At 37.9% G+C, this 22,649-nt stretch overlaps 1 protein-coding gene across 5 annotated transcripts in view; it reads right to left on the reverse strand.

The window, feature by feature from the left end:
* The window catches only part of cnc (NFE2 like bZIP transcription factor cap-n-collar), a 124,461-nt gene that overhangs the window by 82,461 nt on the left and 19,351 nt on the right, over window positions 1-22,649 (reverse strand). Inside the window, exon 1 of one of the 5 annotated variants that reach the window (XM_011070652.2) lies at window positions 14,375-15,738. The exons of the other annotated variants lie outside the window; for them this stretch is intronic. Coding sequence (XP_011068954.1) covers window positions 14,375-14,401 — 27 coding nt within the window. The 5' untranslated portion in view covers window positions 14,402-15,738. Of the gene's footprint in view, window positions 1-14,374; window positions 15,739-22,649 lie in introns of those variants that run through there. 5 annotated transcript variants of the gene reach the window in all.

A 22,649-nucleotide genomic window follows, 5' to 3' on the forward strand; every position in this document is an offset into this window, starting at 1 on the left:
TTGGGAATATCATGCTGTTCAACTGTGAATCCGTCAGAATATACCTGACTATGGACAATAGATAGACCTAATGATGATTCTACCGTTAGCTTGACCAGGTATTATCCGCAATTTTCACACTCTTTTCAATGAATTGACAAACTAGTACGTTGCAATTTTTGTTGTAGACAAATATTTCTATATATTTGTTTTCCAGATGTATACTTATTTATGTATACATATACAACATAAACTTTATATATCTACAGCATTGCCTTATTAAAATTAAAAATATTTTTTTCTTAAATAAAATTTCAATATTAAATGAAAATTAAGAAATATAGAACAAAAGATAATTTTCTCTTTGTATTGTTTCATATGTATATATTCATTTTTATATAAAAAGTTCTTGTTCCATAATTACTTTTGCAGAGACTATACATCTGATATGATTTTGAGAAAAATATCATTTAATGATAATAATTTCATCTAGACTGTCAAATGAATACATCAAACTCGTTTAGGAAAAAGAGAAACGATCACAACTCTTAGTGCCTAATAATATTTCTACATATTCTATCTTATAATAGTATTCATAATATAAATTTAAGCCGGTTCACGTAAAGACATGAGACGGTCTCGCGTTACACTTAACGCGATATACTACCATTTTTGATGTGATCAATTTCAATTCAAATAACTAACAATCTCAGAATTTACATAGAATACCTACTTTCTTTCTGAAGAAAGAATGAGAAAATTTTCGCCTTAAAAGTCTTTGAAAACTGTCTTTTTGAAAACTCTCTTTTATGCTTTTTCTCTTTTTGTCTAAATAAATGATTTCTTGAAAATCACAGCAAACGATAAATCATGTATTATGTCCATAAACTTATATTTACAAATGACATGGAGGTAAAAACTGACCGCAAAGGTGATCCCGGTTTAACCCTGCAATAGTCACCCGAGGTATAGTTATATCCCAGTATAAATTGTAAACGAATGATAAAAAGTATGAGAATTGTTGTAAAATATTTTATATGGACATTGTTTAATATATATTTTTCATTTTTAATAACTATTCTTTATGAACCTTTAAATATGTAATTACGCATCGAAAATCCGCAAAAAAATTATATTAAAAAAAATTATATTAATTAAAATTTTTATTTTTTTATTTTTTAGAAATACTGTCAGAACAATTTAACGTGCTTTTTCCGTTTAATATTTGTTTTAGTTTCTACTTACTTTTTTTTTCAGAAAACTGATTAAATATAAAATGTTCTCAAATACCAATAAATTGGAAAACAATCAATAGCATACAATATGTTGTTAATAATAGTGTGATTTGGGTATAAAAATATTCTGGATGATAGGGTTAATGGATATCTATATATATGTGTGTGTGTGTGTGTGTGTATGTGTGTGTGTGTGTGTGTGTGTATGTGTGTGTGTGTGTGAACATATCTATTGAATGCTGCTCTAAAAAATATCGGTGTGGATTTTACATCTCTAGTATGAATTTAACATCCATATGATATCTATAATGTGTTGATGTTAATATTAAAATACCAACATAGTGTGACTTTCAAAAATTTCTGATTTTTATATTAATACCACCATGGTGTAAATTTAAAAAATCCATTATATTAAATCCACATCTGATGGTAATATTAACATCAATACATTGAGAATTATATAGACACCACTATTTTTTTAGAGGGTAAAATTCATTGTCTAAAAAAAATTTACATAAATACTTTTACTTTTGCTATTTCTTCATCTAATAAGCAAAATTATTATAAAACAAACTAAATTTTACTTTATATATTAAAATATTATCAAAAATAAAAGATATTCAATTCAAATGAAAAAGTTTTCTACAAGAGACAACCTTTTTTTTTCACAAAATTTGTTATTACATTTATATGTACTAAATACAAAAAATATCTTTTTATATACTTTGTTGAAATAGTTTGACTTAAGATTTTCATTGTTCACATTAACAATTATTTTATGCTAAATTCTTTTATTCATTTTCCAATAAAAAATGTACAGCATAATATTTAGCATTGCTATTTTAATTTTGAATGAGTAACTTTTCTGCATTAATTAGAATAAAAGTCTCAATTGGATAAAATGATCGAGCTTCGTCTTGAATTACGAAGTTTTCCATTTGGCGATGCGTCGTATCGAGAGAGTAGGCGTAAAGAAATAAAGCATTAATTTCCTGGTTTTAATTAGTGCGTTGTGCATGCAGCCGCACAGTAATGGCGGCCGAGCCTTCGGTCAAGGCGGGGATAAAGGGAGAGGCGAGGCTAAAGGGGAATTTGATTAATGATCCTACGGGATCTGGGACGGGAGGAGAGGGAGGAAGCGTATCCTAGGGGACGCCTGTCTTGCCGCGAAGCAACGATCGGTCTACCAAAACGTAACTCGAATATACAGACAATATTTTAGAACATATGAAGCATAATTGATGCACAATATACTGCCTTTTTACTTTTCAATTTTTTAAAGAAAATTACAGTTTTCATTCATTATCACTGGAGATTAAGAGAAAAAAAAAACACGATAAGAATAATAGTTGTAAATATCCAATTGGACGTAAATTCAAAGCATGTAAATATATTCGTAATATTACGATCGAACTAATGTAACGTAATGAGTAAACAAAAAAAGCTTGAAAAGAACGGAGATTTAATTACGGCTAAAGTTTTCTGAAGCAAGGGTGAAACTTAACATCAGTCATTAGGGAACCCTCAAGACTTTGCGAAAAGGGTTAACTTTAGGGTTACGCAGGAGGAGTCACATAATCCGTTTTCTCCAGCGATCAATGCTACGTCTCACGTTGCAATAGCGACAGTTATTTTTGAGACGTATAAACAAATATTTATTTAATCGAAAAAGTCAAAAGTACATTTAAATCGCGATTCTATATAATTCACTAATACAAAGAAAATAATTTCATATTTTATCACCTCTTTCTGTTACTGATAAAAAAAGAGTTAAAATACACTTTAGAATGAAACGAGCATAATTAGAATAAAATAAAATAAAATTTATACATATAAATTTATTCGTAACCAATCAGTGAACTGTAATCGTTTGAAAAAGTCTAAAATTTTTTCATTTGTCATAGTAATGTCATAGTAATATCCTTTTACTTTTTGTGTAATAATTATTCACGCATAGAGAGAGTATTCTCTACCATTAAATCGCAAAAAAATTACTAATTGCACGGATTGATTAAGATTCCAGTAACAAAACCGGTTATACAACTTACCATACAACAAATAAGAATTATGACTTTACTAAACCATTTCCTATCTATAATTTTGATATCTAAATAATCTACAATTATAAATAAAAAAAATAAATAAATTATGAGGCCGTTGTTGGACGGCCTTTATTCTTTTAAAAAAATCATCGCAATTTGTCACAGAAATTTCATTCAATTTTTCTGGTTTAAATATCACCAGTGCATGTCCGGTCAAACTCATTATCGCAGTACCTTAAGCGAACTAACGAATAAGAAATTACGGCCTAGTGCACAGCGACCATGACGCTCGCGTGAGTACTGAAATACGATCATTTGCATCATAATCAAGACCATCGGAGCCATATTATTTTCTTCTTTCGCGCAAAATGGAAAAAAAGGAAACGAACACTCGCGGACGTAAGATTGTAAAAGCGGTGAGGCGGGTAAGACGAGGGCGGCAGAGAGGCAGCATGAAAAATAGTTCCGGCGCTATCGGTGCAGCCAAAGCACCCCCCTATCTCGTGTCCCATCGACGTATCATCAATGTAATTCGTATAATGTATCCACGCAACTCCGACCGACAGGGGAGTCCGGCAGGATTGCAGAGGAAGAAAAGAGGGGGGGGGGATAGGGAATTGCGGAGGGAGAGACGCGTATTTATGTTGTGGGATATATCGCAGAGATACCAAGCCGGCAAGAGGGAAAGGGGGAGGAGATGGAAAGGGGTGGGGAGCGGTGCGTGTACAAAGGGAACGCCGACGGTGCCCTCACGATCGTTCACCCCGACAGGGGCGTATATTCTCCCTCCTCAACCCCGGAGCCGCGATCCCCGCGATACGATGCCAAACCCATGTATTTTACATTTGCCACTTTTTACGCGTACTTCAAAAAGAGACTTGCAGCACTCGTGTCGCAACTTAAACACACGTGTCGGCCACGATTTTTGGCGAGATATAAAAGTAAAAAGAAACTTGAAAAATTCAAAGTTGTATGTAAGTATAAAAGAGAATAAGATGGAGATGAGAGTCTTTAGAAACTAGTCTTATTATTTTTATTTAGTGAAGAATGTGGCTTTTAAAAAAAAATAAACATTTTACAAAAAAAGAATTTATCTTTGAAATTTTACCTCGATATCTAAGTTTATCAGTAGTTTGTGAATAAGAGTTCCACAATGTTTTACAATTGTTATCTTATACAATGGTTGCATATAATGTAAAAATAATCTATTAGATTTCTGTTTATCGATATTTAATTGATATGTTTTATATAATAAGATTTGAAGGATATTTTTTTCAAACGTAACAAATAAAGAAACATGTAACAATCTGCATGATAAAGTCATAACACTAATAAACATGACTTCTTGTGTTTAGTATGCTAGATTAGAAAAGCGTTGTTTGTAAAAACTGTATCAAAATAAATAATCCTTTTGGAATTAATAAGGATACTTGTTAAATATACGTAAGTTCTTTATGCGTATCATGTACACAATAACGATATATTATCCATTATAAAATGCACGATATTCCTTATCATGCTGTCGGACGAGAATACTATTTTCACGCACTGTTAGATAATAATTCGCTGCGTATTATATCACTTTACACTATTCTAGCTCATCAATTTATAATCCATTCAAGTGAAATTGAAAAAATTCCATGAATGTTTTCAGAAGATAATTAGCAAGAAAATACCGATACGAAGTGTAACTGCCTGTCAATTTAATGAGTTTCTTAAGTCTATGATGACAATGTAGGACTGTTTACATGTATGTTAATTAGCTATTAACATATGAATCGCTCACGTACCTCTAAAAGTAATCAAATATTTTTTTACTATTATTTCTTCGATTTATCATTAACAAATCAAACAAATTCTATTTTTACATATATGTATAATCAACAAAAAAATCAATTCTTACAAAGAAATTATGTTGAATCGTTTTATTATATAAATCGATAAGTACATACAGTAATTAAAAAAATTATCACGTAAGTAGACATAAAATTTTATTAATTTTCTGTAATATTATCTGTCTGTAAATGATCAGTATTATTCTCATCCACGTGATGCCAGACAGTGGCATAAAATGTATTAATCTGTGCTCGTATTATTATTATTAGCAAGCACGTTTCTTTTCCTTTCGTCAAAGTTTAAGTTTCAAAGAGAAATAGAATTTGAGGACATCTAAGACGAAGACTGCTTAGCTAAAGCAGAAAGTTTGAAGAAAATCATTTATCATACATGTATTCTTTCGCACGATCCAGACGAGATCTTCCGTTTTACTAGAAAAATTCTTATCTTCATCCTCGAGCTTTTCCTGTGCGCGTGCCTTATCTGCCATACGCGGCATAAGCCGAAGAAAGCGCGGAACCAATCTCGGTCATCGTCGCAAGAACATGAACCAAACCATTTTCTTTTTATATGTCCGCCTCTTTCGTTCCACTGCAGCCATTAAATCAACATGTTCCTTTATTTATTCTCGAATCCCTTCGCACGCTGTACATATATTAATTTTCCAACTGATAATTAATATTATCGTTATGTGAATCAACTCATTTATTCATAAATCTATAGGTATAGTCACTATAGGAAATCACGCTAGAAATTTTACAGTGAAAACTTAAAGACAGATATGGAGTTGCGTGTTTCTTTTTTCATTCACGTCGATGTTCATGGCTATTTCTAAGTTTACGCGATGGCCGACGCCTAGCAACAAAGTACGCTTTGCCTTCTAGAGAGAAGTTTAATAGCACGCATAACAAACATAAATAAAATCGCTTAATTACATCGGATGAACGCAGGTCGCGAGCAAGAAACCACGTATCAAACTACTTTGCAGTAGGATTACGGTGCAATTTTGGCGAATATATTTACGGTTTGGCAAAGTAAAAAAAGAAATTATACGCCTTCGAGCGTGTCTCATAAATGGCAATCAATTAAACGCGTTACTAACATGTCTTCCTCATTCCGACTACCTTCTGATAATCTAATGAAGACTTGACGAGTTTGATCTAGATAAAGTGCACTTTAAACAGGGCTATATATTCCAAATTTATTTATGGTTTCACATTAATGATTGCTACACTTCGACGTAATAAAAATACGCAAATTTTTTCGCGAAAGACAGATTCGACGGTATAAAGATCGAAGAAAAATGGCGTCTGCGACTAAGCCGATGGTGGTGATGGGCCCTGAATTTTTTCGAGATACCGCGCGATTGGTTCGAACCTTATAATTACGCTCGGAAGAAAACCGGTCTTGTGCTTGGCGATTTCACGATGAACGCCTTCGCTCAGGTACAACCGCCATTAATGCAAATAAGATCCTAAAAGACACGATCGGAACTAATCACTGGATTTAACCTTGAGAATTTTTTTTCTGCAAGCAGCAATTGTTAAGGTTTATTCACTACTTATGTTTCTCGCAATTATAGAACGCTTTACGAATTTAATTTACTTATAAATATTAACAGTCTCAAAAAAAAAAAAATACATGACTCTCAATCCTATGCTTCAAATTTCCTCTTTTATTAAACGATTATTACAGTTGTATACAATATCTGTGATTTCTCCGGTTACAGAATTTTCCAGAAAATATTCGCAAAGTTATAAAGTCGGAGAGCAGAGCAGATGGCAAGGCCTTTCGACCAACCGCACACCACGTTTTCTGTGAGAATCGTTCATACATAGAATTGCAGTCCATGCGATGTGCGTTCATATGGAGAAAATGCAATTCACGATGTAATCTCCAGGGAACGGGCATCGATCACACGGCGATCTTCCCCGACGTCAAAATATTTTCAAAGACAGTCCGCACGACGGGAGTCTAGAAATCGTTCAATTCAACGGAATCGCCTCAAAATCTATCTCTCTGGGAATGATCCGCGGGAAAAATTAAAGAAAGCCTTTCTCGAGGGAGATATTCCTTGGCTATACGTAGTTTCATATGGATTTATAGATAAAATAGACAAACCTTGGCTACCGACATTTTCACGCTGCCGCACTAAAATTTTTAACGCATCATATATTTCTTTTAAAATGTCAAATCTTCACTTCTAATCAAAGATAAGTCCAACAATCGATACCAAAATTTGTGATCAATGAGATAAATTCAAAATAAAATATTTTCAAAATAAGTTATAAATAAATAAAATAGTTATACATATTTTTAAAACGTTAACATGACTCTCTACATGTGCGATATGTAGAAATAAAGTCATCAATGAGCAAACTCAAAATGTCATAAAATGTAAAAAAATTATTAATATGACAATATTTATCAATAATTAAAAACGTATTTATTCAAAGTATCCTTATAATTGTTATTAGTAAATTATTATTAGTAATTTTTGTCGTATTACTATCATTTTTTAAATCCATTTTGCAGTTTGAGTTTGCCCTTGGTTGGTCTTATCTCAAAATATTTTAAGACTGCACACATAATTATGTAATTATATATAATTATTGCGCACCTCCCGGTTTAATTGCTCAGTAACGTATGAATTCAAAAACATCACATAAAGCAAATAGTGCAAGGATATAAAATACATCGAATTTTGGAAATGATCGAATTATATAATTATATAAATATATGAACTGTATACAATCTTTTAGATCCTGATTTAAATTATGTCTGACAAAACTAACAATACGATTCATGACATCGGATGACTTCAAAAAGAATCAAACTCCTTTCGCCGAGGGCGTTCCATTCTCATTGCGGCACGGGCTTCGAGTTTATCGAGACGCACCTGCAGCTAAGAAATGGAAGATAGCCTTTTTTTAATCCTCAGGTGAAGGTACATAGAAAAGGCACAGAGTCCAGAGAAGGGCTGAAGAAGACGGCGCTTGACAAATGAAGAGGACGGCGTCCCTTTGAATTCGACGGCTGTAAAAGGAGCCTCCGACGCCAAATCGACTGCGCATCGCGGCGGCAACTTATACTTTGTTTAGTACGGAACTCATAGTGTCGATTATGAAAAAAAAATGTTAACGAGCCGGATGTGGTGGACGGACGGCAGGAAGGTTAAGGCAAGCCGAATCCGACCAAGAGCTCGATAGGTCGACAGGTCGAGAGGAATCGAATAAAGGGATGGACGGCCCGTTCAACGGAAAGAGACACCGCTGCGTCAGCCTGATAAAATCTTGAATATCGCGACACGTATCATTACGCAGCGTACGAACGCGGCTTTTACATAGCGCTGTCTCCGTGGCAGTCACGATAATTACCAGTGACAATCATTGCCAGTGTCTCCGTCGTTAATGAGTCGATAAAGATACCGCTTGTCTTGCGCACGTCATTCGCACTTTTACGCACAAAAGGACCCGTCGTCCTTACGCAATGAAACTTCGCGATCGCAAAAGATAAGACTTATGTTCGGTCTGAAAGTACAATTGCAATACAAGTGATCATTGAAGCGTTAGGAATCAAGAATGATAATAGGGCTATTCAAGTCAAATTTGGAATCGATTCCTATAGGAAAATAATTAATTTTAAGTTTCTTATATTCGACATTAAATGTTTTAAATTCTAAGATGAAATATAAATTAATCAAAGAAGATTTTTGATGGAATAGCGAGGGAAGATTTATATTCGTCTCCTGACGAGATTAACATGGGAGATAAATATGATCATTCGATTGCATCCTGCTACTACGCCCCTGCCTTTCTCCGCATGATACTTTCACATAGACCTCCACCTAGTGTCATTAGTCACCACAATAACATTTCTCCGAGACTCGAAAGGGACGCAAAACTATTATACCACTTGTTCCGCACAGAAAACGCCGGCGGAGGTGTTTATAGTAATCTTACCATAAACGATGAGCCGCCCAAGGTGTCCCGTTGTCACAATCATTTTTTATGTTCTTTGACTGAAATCTTTAAAACGAATAATCAGTTTGCCTTAATCCTTTGTAATCCATGTAGGATTCGTTACAATCTATTCTATATTCCAATTTAAAAAAAAAATATTCTTTTTTTTTTCTAAAGTGCTTAGTAGATTTAAAAACGGTTCATCGCAAACAACTATTTTTCAAATTAAAATAGATTGTAATTTATTAGTTTTGAAGATGAAATAATACGGCGGAGGAAAAATATCATAGTACAAAATAAATGAAAATAATACAGGATGTTCCAAAAATCGTGATCATGAAAAGGACATGATTCTTCATGTATAGGTAAGAAAAAAATATAGAATTTTTTTCACATAAAGTTCTGTTTTTTAAAGATAGAGTTAAAATATTTGTTAAATACACGTGCACACAATCTACTTGGTTCATTCAATTTGATTATTCACCGTTATTTCTAAATCAGTCTTACTTTGTTTAAAATAATGCAAGCTTCAACCATATATTCATTTTATTAATTGAAAAATTATTGAAAATGTTTATACAAAAAATTTTTATTTTTATTTTTGTCTTACTTTTACTCATCACCTTCCCGGTTATATCACAATTTCCAAATCATACTTATAATAGCTGTAGTAGATTAAAATCTTTTCAATAATTCTAAAAAAAAAACAATTAAAGAGAAGAACAAAATAAAAATTATAAAATCCGATATACAATTTGGTGAGAAATAGATTTTCATCTTCATTTTAAGTAATGGATGTTTATATAACATTTTCTAACATTTTATTATATGTATATATATATATAATTAGCAATAATAGTTTTTGCAATAATATCATCAATTGCAACAATAGCAATAATTTTTGTAATAACATATATATCGATATATTATGGAAAACAATCGGCATATTAACAGTGCATATATAAAATTATCATAGGGCGACGCCAACGATCACGTGCGCGAAAGTATCGTAGTTTTAACGTTCACGTGGCGAACGAGACTTGACACATTGACAAGAACGTGATACGAGACCACCTCCGCTACAATCGTGATGCATATCTGATTTGTTATCTCGAGCTACCACAATTTGTCAAGGCGAATCGGATTGATCTAAAAGGATACTGATCGACAGACAGGACAGAAGACATTCTTAATTCTTCGGCGAACGGAACCTTTATCGAACGAACATATTTTGTTATTTAACGATAATCGATCGCGAGATCAATGATCACGTGATAGATCGCACAAGTTGCTAACAGTCATCACATTGTAAGAAAATAAAAAGGTATAAATGCAGAAATCTGCAGCAAAAGATTCTATGGCGCCATCTGAAATCATTCGGACGAAGGGTAGTAAAAGCCTCAACGCGATACCGACTATTCATAAATCAGAAAGTATATTTTTGAAAGATAGCATTACCAGAAAATTCCTAAAAAAAATGAAAAAAAAACTTCTTCCTTTTAATATGATTTATATGAATATTTTTTTATGTTATTATAGATGTTTTCTTTTTTCTAATGGCACTATCTTCCAAAAACATATTACTTATTTAATTGTTATAAATAAATATATGTATAATATATATATATATATATATATATATATATATTACATATTGCTATTACGTATATAATAAATATTATGTATGTAATATTTTTGTAATATAAATATATATAATAAAAAATATGATGCTAACAACGTCGTATTATTTATTGATATATTGCATCTATCTTTTGATGATACCATTTTTCGCATAGGATAAGGTTCAATTGTACATGTATAGTAGACGTAAGTGATAAGCTTAATACGTTATAATATTGAATATGATGAAAACTTTATGCTGCAAAGTCATTGTTTATGACATACGTTCGCAAGTGACATAAAAAAGTAATAGATATGAATTAGCACGTAATCATTTGTATTTTTTAAATAACTATTGCAAGAAATGTTTAATATGTTATAACATTAAATATATATGTATATTGTAATATTTATACAACATATATAAACATATCAATCACTGTTAATTGTTCGAATTTATTTATTGCGAGAATAACTACATTTTTAGTTCAAATCTTTATATTTTTCTTATAATTTTTTTCTATCAACATATTCAAAATCGACTACAAATTCGTTTTATATTGCAATTTTCCTTTTCGATTCTACAATTATGACTTTTATGTTTGAGCTAAATTCAAACTGATATTTGGAGTTTCATATTTAGAAATATAATTTAAAGTTTTATTTGCAATAGAAAAACATAAATTAAGAGATGAATGCAGTGATTTGTTCTTCAGATAAATATGCATATTGTTTATATATCTATGTAAACTACTTAGTGACTCATCTACAGTTGGTTTCTGTATATAGGATGTTTCCTGTAACTTGATCATTTAAAATATCTCCGTTGTTTTGATGATATCAGAAAATAGGAAAAAATTGTTTAATTCAAAGGAGTATATATTATGATAAGCAAAAAATTTTTCTCAAGATCATCTTCTTTGAGACTTTAAGATCACCTCTACTTTTTCAAATAGAATTATATTAGGTGTTGGAATTAATTCGTAGCGTTTTTTAATGAAAGAATGTTATTTATTTCACATGAGCATTAAAAAATACATTAATGAAAGTACTTCCCATCACTTGTAAAACGCTACGAATTAATTCCAACACCTAATAGTATATCATACATAAATAAAAAAAATCATACAATTCCATTTAAAAAAGTGAAAATGATTTGGAAGTCTCAAAAAATATGAAAAAACTTTTTTGTTCATCATAATATGTGCCGCTTTGAATCGAACAACTTTCCCCTGTGGTATTTTCTCCTATTGTTAAAAATAACAAAGATATTTGAAATGATCAAGTTACAGAAACTCTGTATAAATATATCTTGAATATCCTAAAATCTCGTGTTATATGAACACAAAATTTAATAGAAAGAATAAAATTTTAAAACAATAATCCGATATACGTACGCACGGATAATAAATTTAATAATTTTACCGTATGAATTCGATCAAGTTGCATTATTATCACATAATCGTTATGTATTTATCTGTGACTCATGTATACAGAATACAATGGGCACGATACAGTGTAATTATATAAGTATACAATGTTATAAATGGATATGTGCGCACTTGCAGTAATAGTCACTTGACATGTTTAAAATATCGTATCTAGCATAAACATTTTAGTAAATATTTATTTTTCAAGTTACATAGAATAAAAACTTGCATGTGATGTATAAGCAAGCTGTTACTAGGAGGTTAAGCAAAAGAAAAAACCTACTTTGAAGGCTACAATATCCGCTTTCATGTCAGATAAATTCGTGTCTAAGATTTCACATAAAATATATATATATATATATATATATATATATATATATATATATGTATAATATATATATATATATATATATATGTATAATGTATGTTCTGTGCAAATTAAGTATTGTCTCATAACTCGCACCGATAAAATTTATTTAACGTGTTGAGAAACTGTTGACTATTGTGATTATCCTTAATTATTTACACAATTTATCCAACACAGATGTAAACGATCTATGTCAATTATTATTAACTATCGTTAGTTAAATAATAGACATATTATACAGATTACTGTATTCATGTACATATCAGTGCGTTGGCTTGCATCACACTGTGAGTGTGAGTTGTTATCTGCTGGGTATTATTAAGAATCATTATAAATCGCGCCGAGACTTTATCCTTCATGGAAAGTGTCACGGCTTTGGCGCCAAGCGAGATCATATGTGTTTCAATGTTAATAGAATTCTAATATGTCAACTATTGACATATTAGAGTATATCAATCATTCCTTATTCTTCTATCAATATCAATGCTATTGGTGATTTATGTTATTGCTCTTTTAATTTAAATATTTTATATAATATCTTATTAGTTTTCTAATAAACATAAAGAAATAATAATTAAAAAATTTATAAAATGTATATTATATAGTAAATAAAAATTATAGTATTAAAAATAATAATTTATAATTAAATATTTCTATTTAAAGCAATATAGTTTACTTTTTCTATATATTACAATATAGATATTTTTCGTGTAATTTTATGGCAAATAAATGATCTTTTAAAATAAAACCTTTAAAAACTATTTTTAATATAAGAGAACATGTGTATATATGGTTGTTTTTACTGTAAATTACCGTAAGTCTCTGTCTTTTTGATATATTAAAATAGAACATAACAATAACAATAATAACAATAATAATAATAATAATAATAATAATAATAATGAGATCTCATATAATTACCTGAAGGTTAAAGTACCATTTATCAGACACGAGTCAAGAAAACTTACCATTAGTTTTATCTAGATAATGTTTATGTTAACATTGTTGTCTTAGTCAAGGTTCTTTTAACAGCTACCATAGGAATAAATGATTATCATTACATTATCGATAAATTACAGATAACGTTATCGGACATTTGGACAATTGGAAAAGCTTTTTGCACGCGGAAGTTCGGTTTAACCAGCACTGAGGTTTTTCATAGAAATCGTGACATCACTCGGAATGTCCATATTCTTGAAAAATTACTCAAATCACTTATAAGAAATTTCTACATACTAACTGGATTCACGTCGTCGTCATTTTTGAAACTAAAATGTGGATAGCTATTGCTTGGATCAGTATTCACACATGTATATGCTTATAGTAGTGCTTTTCATATATTGCACTTACACGATACACTCAGATCACGTAGTGCCATTCACAGCAGTGTGTTCACATATACACATATGTGACCAAGCGGTTGAGTATACTTCTGTCTCTTTCTATCATATGCAAAATTGTCGGAGTGTGAGCAGTCTAGTTAATATATACACATACAAGTCGATGAACATGTTTGACCGGTTATACCGGCACTATGGACTCCAAGTATATAGAAAGGGCATTTCGATTATCCCACGTGTTTTTAAATTCCTCGCAAGGTCGGAAGTAGTGATGTAATAGAAAAGATATATAAATATATATATGAAAAAATTTCTTTGGTACAAAGTTGCATTTAACGCGCGAATCATCGTGCATATCTTGTAATAAAAATAATAATAATTTCGAGAAAATCATTTCAATTTCCCGAGTCTTTTTTAATAGTATCGAGAATTCTAGTTATTTTTAACGTTGTTTTCTGAAATTTTATCTCGTGCTTTCTTCAACATATCCAAAGTGGAAATGCTTTCTCTTTCCTTTCCCCTAATCTTATTGAGATTTGTTAACAGCAATATCGTTGACCTACCGCGTTTGACACCACTGCCAGACTCATATTGCTTCTTTCAAGTTTGAAGAACGTTTCAATCGAGAGAGAAATCACCGCACAATTCTACTCCGTTATATGATACGTCACAGCTATTTTTGGCGGACTCGTCTTTGCACAAGGATCTTTGCAATGTCGCGTACGTTCCAATGTATACACAGGATTCACGTGTTTGTTGCACAATGTAAATGCAGTCGTTTACACGAAGATTATAACGACCGATTGACGATTAATTCGTGGCCAGCACAGAACGTGTTTTAACGAATTAACTGTATTATATCGACAAACAATGAAAAGTTCACGATTCTTGATAGGTTTCACTTTTTCATTCATACGCTACATGAAATTGGACTAAGGAGGAATCGTTGAATGGTTTTTTTCGCGCTAGTTGCACACTGTCGTTGCGAATTATACACTCACAATCGCGAGACTGACGACCGCGCGACGGCGTCAACGAGGCGATGGCATCCGACGAGGATAGATTACTCTACGCGCGCGTCACGATGATAACGATGAGTACGGGTATGGGCAATTCTTTCGCGCTGCTGTTCATATCGCTAATCATGAAGAACGTCTATACGTCTATACGTTGCGCATGAACTTGCTATGGACATATAGTGTTCGCAACATTGTAAAACTGTTTCGTCCAACCTTGCCCGAGGTCAGAATTGAAAGGGATCATTAGTAAAAGGCGATAAAAATAATTATCGAGGTATGCTGGCCCGCATACCTCGATAATTAGATACCACTTGACAAAAAGATAAAAGTAATTTCCTTCAATACATTTCTTTCTTATTGCAACTATCGATACAACTGCATAAAGGTTAATGTTGTCGATTAAGTTTAATTATAGATGAGTTCTCGCGCAATAACCGATATGGGCTACATTCAGCAGAAAAAACAACTTTATTACTTATTTTTTTTAATAGAAAATTCTTTGTTAAATTACAAATAAGTCATTAATATGATTGGTCTTGTTCCTCTTTCACTGGATTTTACAAATGTATAATAATAATCATGTATATTAAAGAATTTTACAACAGTTGTTTTTTTTGCTGAACGCAACCATTGACAGAGTTAACCGTAAATTGTTACTAGTGGTCAGGAACAAAAGATAAGATATCTTTATCGATATACCACCGAAAATTTACACATGGTCTTCTACCTGTATATGTATATATATATATATGGCTATATTTACACGGAATATATATGGCTATATTTATGCAGAAGTTTATAACATCGATGTTAGAAAACTTATCAATCATAATCATTCCATTCTTCAGAGGAATAGCTATGATTGATCAGTTTCATAACATTGATGTTATAACAATGACATAAATTGTGTCGTGTAAACGTAGTTCATGTTTCTTAAAATATATATATATATATATATATATATATACAAACATATTCGTATGCTTATGATGGAATTAGTGATGATGATTAGTGATTGTTTGAGATCGGTAATTCAAAAAAAAAAGGTAAGAATTCCTTCGGTCGACCGACAGTAATTGTTATTGAACGCACGCACAAGGCGAGCTCGTGATTTCATCTCGAGCCTGACTTTAAGCCTCATCAAAGTCAGAGATTCATTGTTCTGTAGTCTTTCAAAACAATTCGGTACACGCAAACAGGCACCGACAACGGACCATCGAAAGTTCTAGAACAATTCGATTCGCGCACGCGAGCGCCGCGCTCCGACGAATACGTCACGCGCTGTCACCAATCCCGCGTACGGATTTTCTGTCGCGCATGACTGTTACGTTGAACGTCGCTAGAAAAGAATCGAAAGCGCCAATCAATTTTGTACAACCAATGCCACGTGATAATTACGATTGTGGCAAAATTTAATTGGATTTCTCCCAAGAAGAAAGCCCGGACCGGAAGTAATAAATGCTTCGATCTTGCCGGTTCTAAAGGCAGATTGCGCAGATTGCGGAAATAGTCTACACCGCTTATACCGTCTACACCGCTTAGAATTCTTAGACTTCTCAGAGTTCTTACTTCCAAAAAAGTTCTTAGAGTTCTTAGAGTCATAATCTCGCTTCGTAAAATCGCCGTGCTAACCGTTTAGTGAAATCGCTATAAATCGAATCTTTCAAGAAGTGCCGAGAAAAATCGCCGTGCTAACCGTTTAGTGAAATCGCTATAAACCGAAACTTTCGAGAAGCTTCGAGGAAAATCGCCGAGATTTTCCATCACCGCATTTCCAAGCTCAATTTGGAAAAGGTGACCGCATTTAATATTCTGTTAATCTGATCTTTAATTAATTATATCTTTTGACTTTGTAACTGAATACATTAAAGAAATTCTTTTGTTAAATTAAATGAAACGGAGTTCTCTTCACTGTCGTGCATCATATCAACCTTGTACCGTTTTCTCACTCGAACCCTTTTCCGCGCGGTGCGCTCTCGCACATTTTCTGGTCCTTCGAGCCGGATGCTCGCCGGCATCCGCAGTGTCGAGTGCATCGCGTTCAATTTGCTAGTGCTGAAAAGAAAGAGTGAGTGATGGGTAAGAAACTGCAGAATTTGCTGACGAAGCAAAGCGACCTTCGCCATCGCATGGCTCAGTCAGTATCAGATCTGGAGGAGCTCGGCGCAGCGAACATTACGCTGGAAGCCGCCGAGACAGTCGTCGGTCTTCTGGATGGATTGTGGGCGAAATTTGAGGCTCAGCATGAACTCATCATAGAGCATCTTGAAGATGCATTCGCGGAGAGCGAATACAACTCGACCAGAGTCGCTCACTCAGCGAGAGTGACGTACATCACGCAACGAAGTCTCCTTCTCAACCATGTTCGGAAACTCAAGGTGAAGGAACCGAGCTCAGCTTCCAAAACAGAAGGTAATGAGTCTTCCGGAAAACCGTCGCTGCCTCGCCTCAAGATTAGTTCTTTCTCTGGCGCGTTCGAAGACTGGCCTACATTCCGAGACCTCTTCCAATCCATTGTTGGCAGCAATTCATCACTCTCCGCAATCGAAAAATTTCATTACCTGAAAACTTGTCTGGAGGGTCCTGCCAAGGAACTGATTCAACCATTAGCGATGACCGAAGACAACTATCCACGCGCATGGGAGCTGCTAAGCGAGCGGTATGAAAATAAGAGAGAGTTATCTCGCTCCAATTTCTCCAAGTTTACCGCCGTGGCTAAGATGAAGAGCGAAAGTGCGGAGGAGCTCAACCGCGTTTTCAACGCCTTGACCAGGGTAGTCAACGGCCAGGAGAACATTGATAGGCCTATCAACTCTCATGGCTTCGATCTACTAACTCATCTTGCCGTCGAGCTCTTCGATCCAAGAACTCGCCTGGAGTGGGAGTCACTCTCACGCGCCTCGAGCGACATGCCCACTCTTAAAGAGCTAATGAACTTCATAAACCAACGAGCACTTACTCTCACAGCCGCCAAACCACAATCGCTCAAGGTCTCCGACAACCCGTCGCGATCCGCCAAGTCGCATCACGTCAAGAAACACACCGAGTCTTCTCAATGCGTTCTATGCAAGAGTAAGCACCACGTGATGGCGTGTGAAGAATTCAAGAAGAAATCCGCGGCCGACCGCAAGGCCGTCGCCGAAACTCACAGGCTGTGCTTTAACTGTCTCGGCTCTCATGCTTTCGCGAAGTGCCATTCGACGAAGACGTGTGCTACGTGCAAGTCTCGTCACCACTCCATGTTGCACGACGCGTACGCTTCACCGAAACCTCAAGAAGTCAGCTCACTGTCTGCGGTGCGACGCGACAACAACCACAAGGCCATTTTGCTCGCAACGGCGCGAGTTTCCATCGCTGATCGTCACGGCAATCAGCACACCACACGCGTGCTCATCGATCAAGGTTCGGAAATTTCTCTAATTTCCGAGGCTCTGGTCCAACGCCTACGCTTGCCACGCTCTCGATCCTCAATCGAGGTCATCGGCATCAGCGGCAAAAGCTCCGGGCCCAGCAGGGGAAAGGTGACACTCAAGGTGACCTCATTAACAACAGGGACCGACTTCACCGTCGGAGCCTTTGTTCTGCCACGTCTGTCGCTTTATCAAGGCTCTCACGCAAGGATCAGAACTGAGTGGCCACATCTAAAGGGGCTCCAACTGGCTGATCCCGACTACACAGCAAACGACGCTATTGAGTTGCTTTTTGGAGCGGAAGTATGCTCAATCATTCTCCAGGATGGTCTCCGCAAGGGAGGCCCCCAAGCGCCTATCGCTCAAAAGACGCTGCTCGGCTGGATCTTATCGGGAGGTTGCGACCGAGTAAACAACTCAGCACAACGCCACTCGCTTCAGTGCACAGCAGATCACGAGTTGGCCGACCTTGTGCACCGCTTCTGGGAGCAGGAGCGAGAAGTGCCCGCTCCCGTCGCTCTCACGCCAAAGGAGCAGCAATGCGAGGACATCTTCGCGCTGCTGCACCAACGCACTGCCGAAGGAAGATACATAGTGCGACTACCTTTTGCATCTCCGCCGACGACGCTAGTTGAGACGCGAAGACCTGCGCAACGACTTTTAGTCGCCATGGAGCGACGCTGCGAGAGAGACGCACGATTCGGCGATCTCTACCGAGCCTTCCTGAAGGACTACGAGGACCAAGGGCACATGGAATTGGCGCCAGAACCTCCGAATTCCAGCGAAGATCGGTGCTACCTTCCGCATCACGGTGTCCTTCGTGAGTCCAGCACCACGACTAAGCTCAGAGTCGTCTTCAACGGATCGCAGCGTACAAGGTCTGGTGAGTCGCTCAATACGCATCTATTAGTTGGGGCTAACCTGCTGCCACCCCTCGCGAACGTGCTTTTGCGGTGGCGATGGCACCGATACGCGCTAGTGGCCGACATCGAGAAGATGTATCGGCAAATTCTTGTGCATCCCGACGACCATAGACATCAGTGCATCCTGTGGCGACACCGCGTTGATGAGCCTGTACGCGAGTTCACATTAAAAACTGTCACTTACGGTCTCGCTTGCGCGCCATTTCTCGCCATTCGCACGCTGCGTCAGCTCGCCGATGACGACGGACCGCGTTTCCCTCGAGGCGCGAGTGCTTTACGACACGACTGCTACGTCGACGATATCGTAACCGGAGCGCACGATAAAGACGACGCTATCGCGCTCCAAGTCGAGCTACGCAACCTCTGCATGGCGGGCGGGTTCCCTCTCCGAAAGTGGGCCGCCAACTGTCAGGAACTTCTTCGCGACATTCCGCCTGAGTACTGTCTCACCAGAGACTCGCGGTCGTGGGACCTAGAGAACCACTCCACGCTGGGATTGCGCTGGTATCCAACTAGAGACGAATTCGCCTTCTCCGTCCCTCCTCGCACCGTCGTCACGTTCACCAAGAGAAGTCTGCTGTCGGAGACCGCTCGACTCTTCGACCCGCTCGGATGGCTGGCTCCAGTAACCATTCAAGCTAAAATTTTGATTCAATCGGCCTGGCTACAGCAGCTAGAGTGGGACACACCATTGCCGTCAACCATCGCTGGAAAGTGGAAGCGGCTCTGGGAAGAACTTCCACTGCTTGAGAAGATCAGAGTCGGCCGCTGGCTCGGCACCGGCGACACGAGCTCTCAACTCGAACTGCACGGCTTCGCGGACGCGTCCGAAAGAGGTTACGCCGCCGTGGTGTACCTCCGTATCACCGCAAACAACCAAACGAAGACTCTGTTGTTGACCGCCAAAAGCAAGGTCGCGCCGATCAAGCTCGTTTCTCTCCCGCGACTCGAACTCTGCGCCGCCGCCTTGCTTACAAGCGTGCTCGTGCACACGCGCTCTGTGCTAAACCTGGCGACAACGCCAGTGATCCTGTGGTCCGACTCCAAGGTCACGCTCCACTGGATTCGAGGTCATGCCTCGCGCTGGAAAACGTACGTGGCCAACAGGGTGACACGAATCCAGCAGCAGCTTCCAGAGGCTCAATGGCGTCACGTCCCGGGCAAGGACAACCCTGCCGACTGCGCCTCTCGGGGTCTGACACCAAGTGAGCTCCTCAGCCATTCCTTATGGTGGACGGGCCCCGCCTGGTTGAGCGGGAATTCGTCGCTATGGCCAAGCGTCAACCTCGAGCCCATCAAGGACGTACCAGAGCGGCGGGCCGCAACACTCGCAGCAGTCGTCAGGAGCAACCTCGAGCCGGAAGAACTGCTCAGATTCTCGTCGCTTCACCAGCTGCTCAGAGCGACTTCCTGGTGCGTGCGTTGGCGTCACCGCGGTCGCGCGGTCGGCTCTGTGAACGGTCAGCACAACGGGTCGGCGCTTCTCCCAGCTGAACTCGACGCGGCGCTCATCAGGTGGATACGCATAGCGCAGTCACGGCATTACCAAGAGGAGAGAGCAGCTCTCGAAGACAAGCGCGACCTTGCCAGATCCAGCCATCTGCGAACCCTCAGCCCGTGCATGGACGAGCACGGAATTCTGCGAGTTGGAGGGCGTCTCAAGCACGCAGCGCTGTCGTTCGACGAGCGACATCCGATCATCGTGCCTCCAGGGTCATGGCTCACTCGCCTGCTGGTGGAAGCCTACCATCGCCGTACTCTCCACGGAGGAGTCCAGATGACCCTGGGATTGCTGCGCCTCCGGTTCTGGATTCCACAAGGCCGAGCGGTGGTCAAGCGATGGCTGCATCAGTGCGTGACATGCACACGGTGGAGGGCTGCCACTCCGCAACCAAAGATGGGAAACCTTCCTCCAGGAAGAGTGACGCCAGCGCGACCATTTCTTCACGTGGGCATCGACTACGCCGGGCCTATTTTCATCAGGACGAGCAAAGGGCGTGGGCACAGCGCTCACAAAGCGTTCATCGCCGTATTTGTTTGTTTTAGCTCCAAGGCCGTTCATCTCGAGGCTGTTTCAGCGTACACCACCGACGCCTTCCTGGCTGCTCTCCGTCGATTCACATCTCGCCGAGGACTGTGCTCAGACATTTATTCGGATTGCGGCACCAATTTTTTGGGCGCCGATCGGCAACTTCGAGAAATGCTTCGAGCCTCCTCGGCAGAAGGACAAAAGATCGCACACGTAGCTACATCGGAGGGGATCCAGTGGCATTTCAATCCTCCTTCGGCACCTCATTTTGGTGGTCTCTGGGAGGCAGCCGTGAAATCGGCTAAGTATCACCTGCGCCGAACCATCGGCGAAACCAGGCTCACCTTCGAGGAAATGAGCACCCTGCTCGCACAAGTGGAAGCATGCCTGAACTCAAGGCCCATGTATGCACTTTCGGACGACTCCGACGACCTCACGGCTCTGACACCGGGTCACCTGCTCATTGGGGCACCACTGCTGGCCATTCCTGAGCCGTCCTTGTCGGACAAGAGGGAAAATTTTCTTTCCAGGTGGCAACTTATTCAGCGAATGCGAGACCACTTCTGGCAGAGATGGTCACGCGAGTACTTACACACTCTGGCTACCAGACCGAAATGGACCAAGGACGCTTTGCCACCACGCCTTGGATCGCTATGCATCATTCGCTCCGAGCTCTCACCACCAAATAAGTGGCCTCTGGCGCGAATCACGCAGCTACATCCTGGAGACGACGGCGTAGTGCGGGTGGTCACAATCAAAACCGCCTCATCTGAATTAACTCGTCCTTTGATCAAATTAGTTTTATTGCCAGACGAGGCTAACGCGTTTATCTCGCACTCCAGTGCATCAGATGTAAAGAAGAGCTTGAATTGATCGCGTGTACTTTCGTGAATCATTTCGTCAATGTTATTTATCAGATAACTCTCGTTTACGGCTCAAGTTCTTCCACGAATTCATTGCATTGTATCGCTTGTTTTATTTTCGCGTTTACTGTTTTTTTTGTAATCTCTATGCGTAACCTTATACATATATCGTCACGGAGATGACGAGGCGGGCGGGATGTTTGAGATCGGTAATTCAAAAAAAAAGGTAAGAATTCCTTCGGTCGACCGACAGTAATTGTTATTGAACGCACGCACAAGGCGAGCTCGTGATTTCATCTCGAGCCTGACTTTAAGCCTCATCAAAGTCAGAGATTCATTGTTCTGTAGTCTTTCAAAACAATTCGGTACACGCAAACAGGCACCGACAACGGACCATCGAAAGTTCTAGAACAATTCGATTCGCGCACGCGAGCGCCGCGCTCCGACGAATACGTCACGCGCTGTCACCAATCCCGCGTACGGATTTTCTGTCGCGCATGACTGTTACGTTGAACGTCGCTAGAAAAGAATCGAAAGCGCCAATCAATTTTGTACAACCAATGCCACGTGATAATTACGATTGTGGCAAAATTT

This window comes from Acromyrmex echinatior, chromosome 1 (genome assembly GCF_024713525.1).
Source record: "Acromyrmex echinatior isolate Ae372 chromosome 1, ASM2471352v2, whole genome shotgun sequence".
Lineage (NCBI taxonomy): Eukaryota > Metazoa > Arthropoda > Insecta > Hymenoptera > Formicidae > Acromyrmex > Acromyrmex echinatior.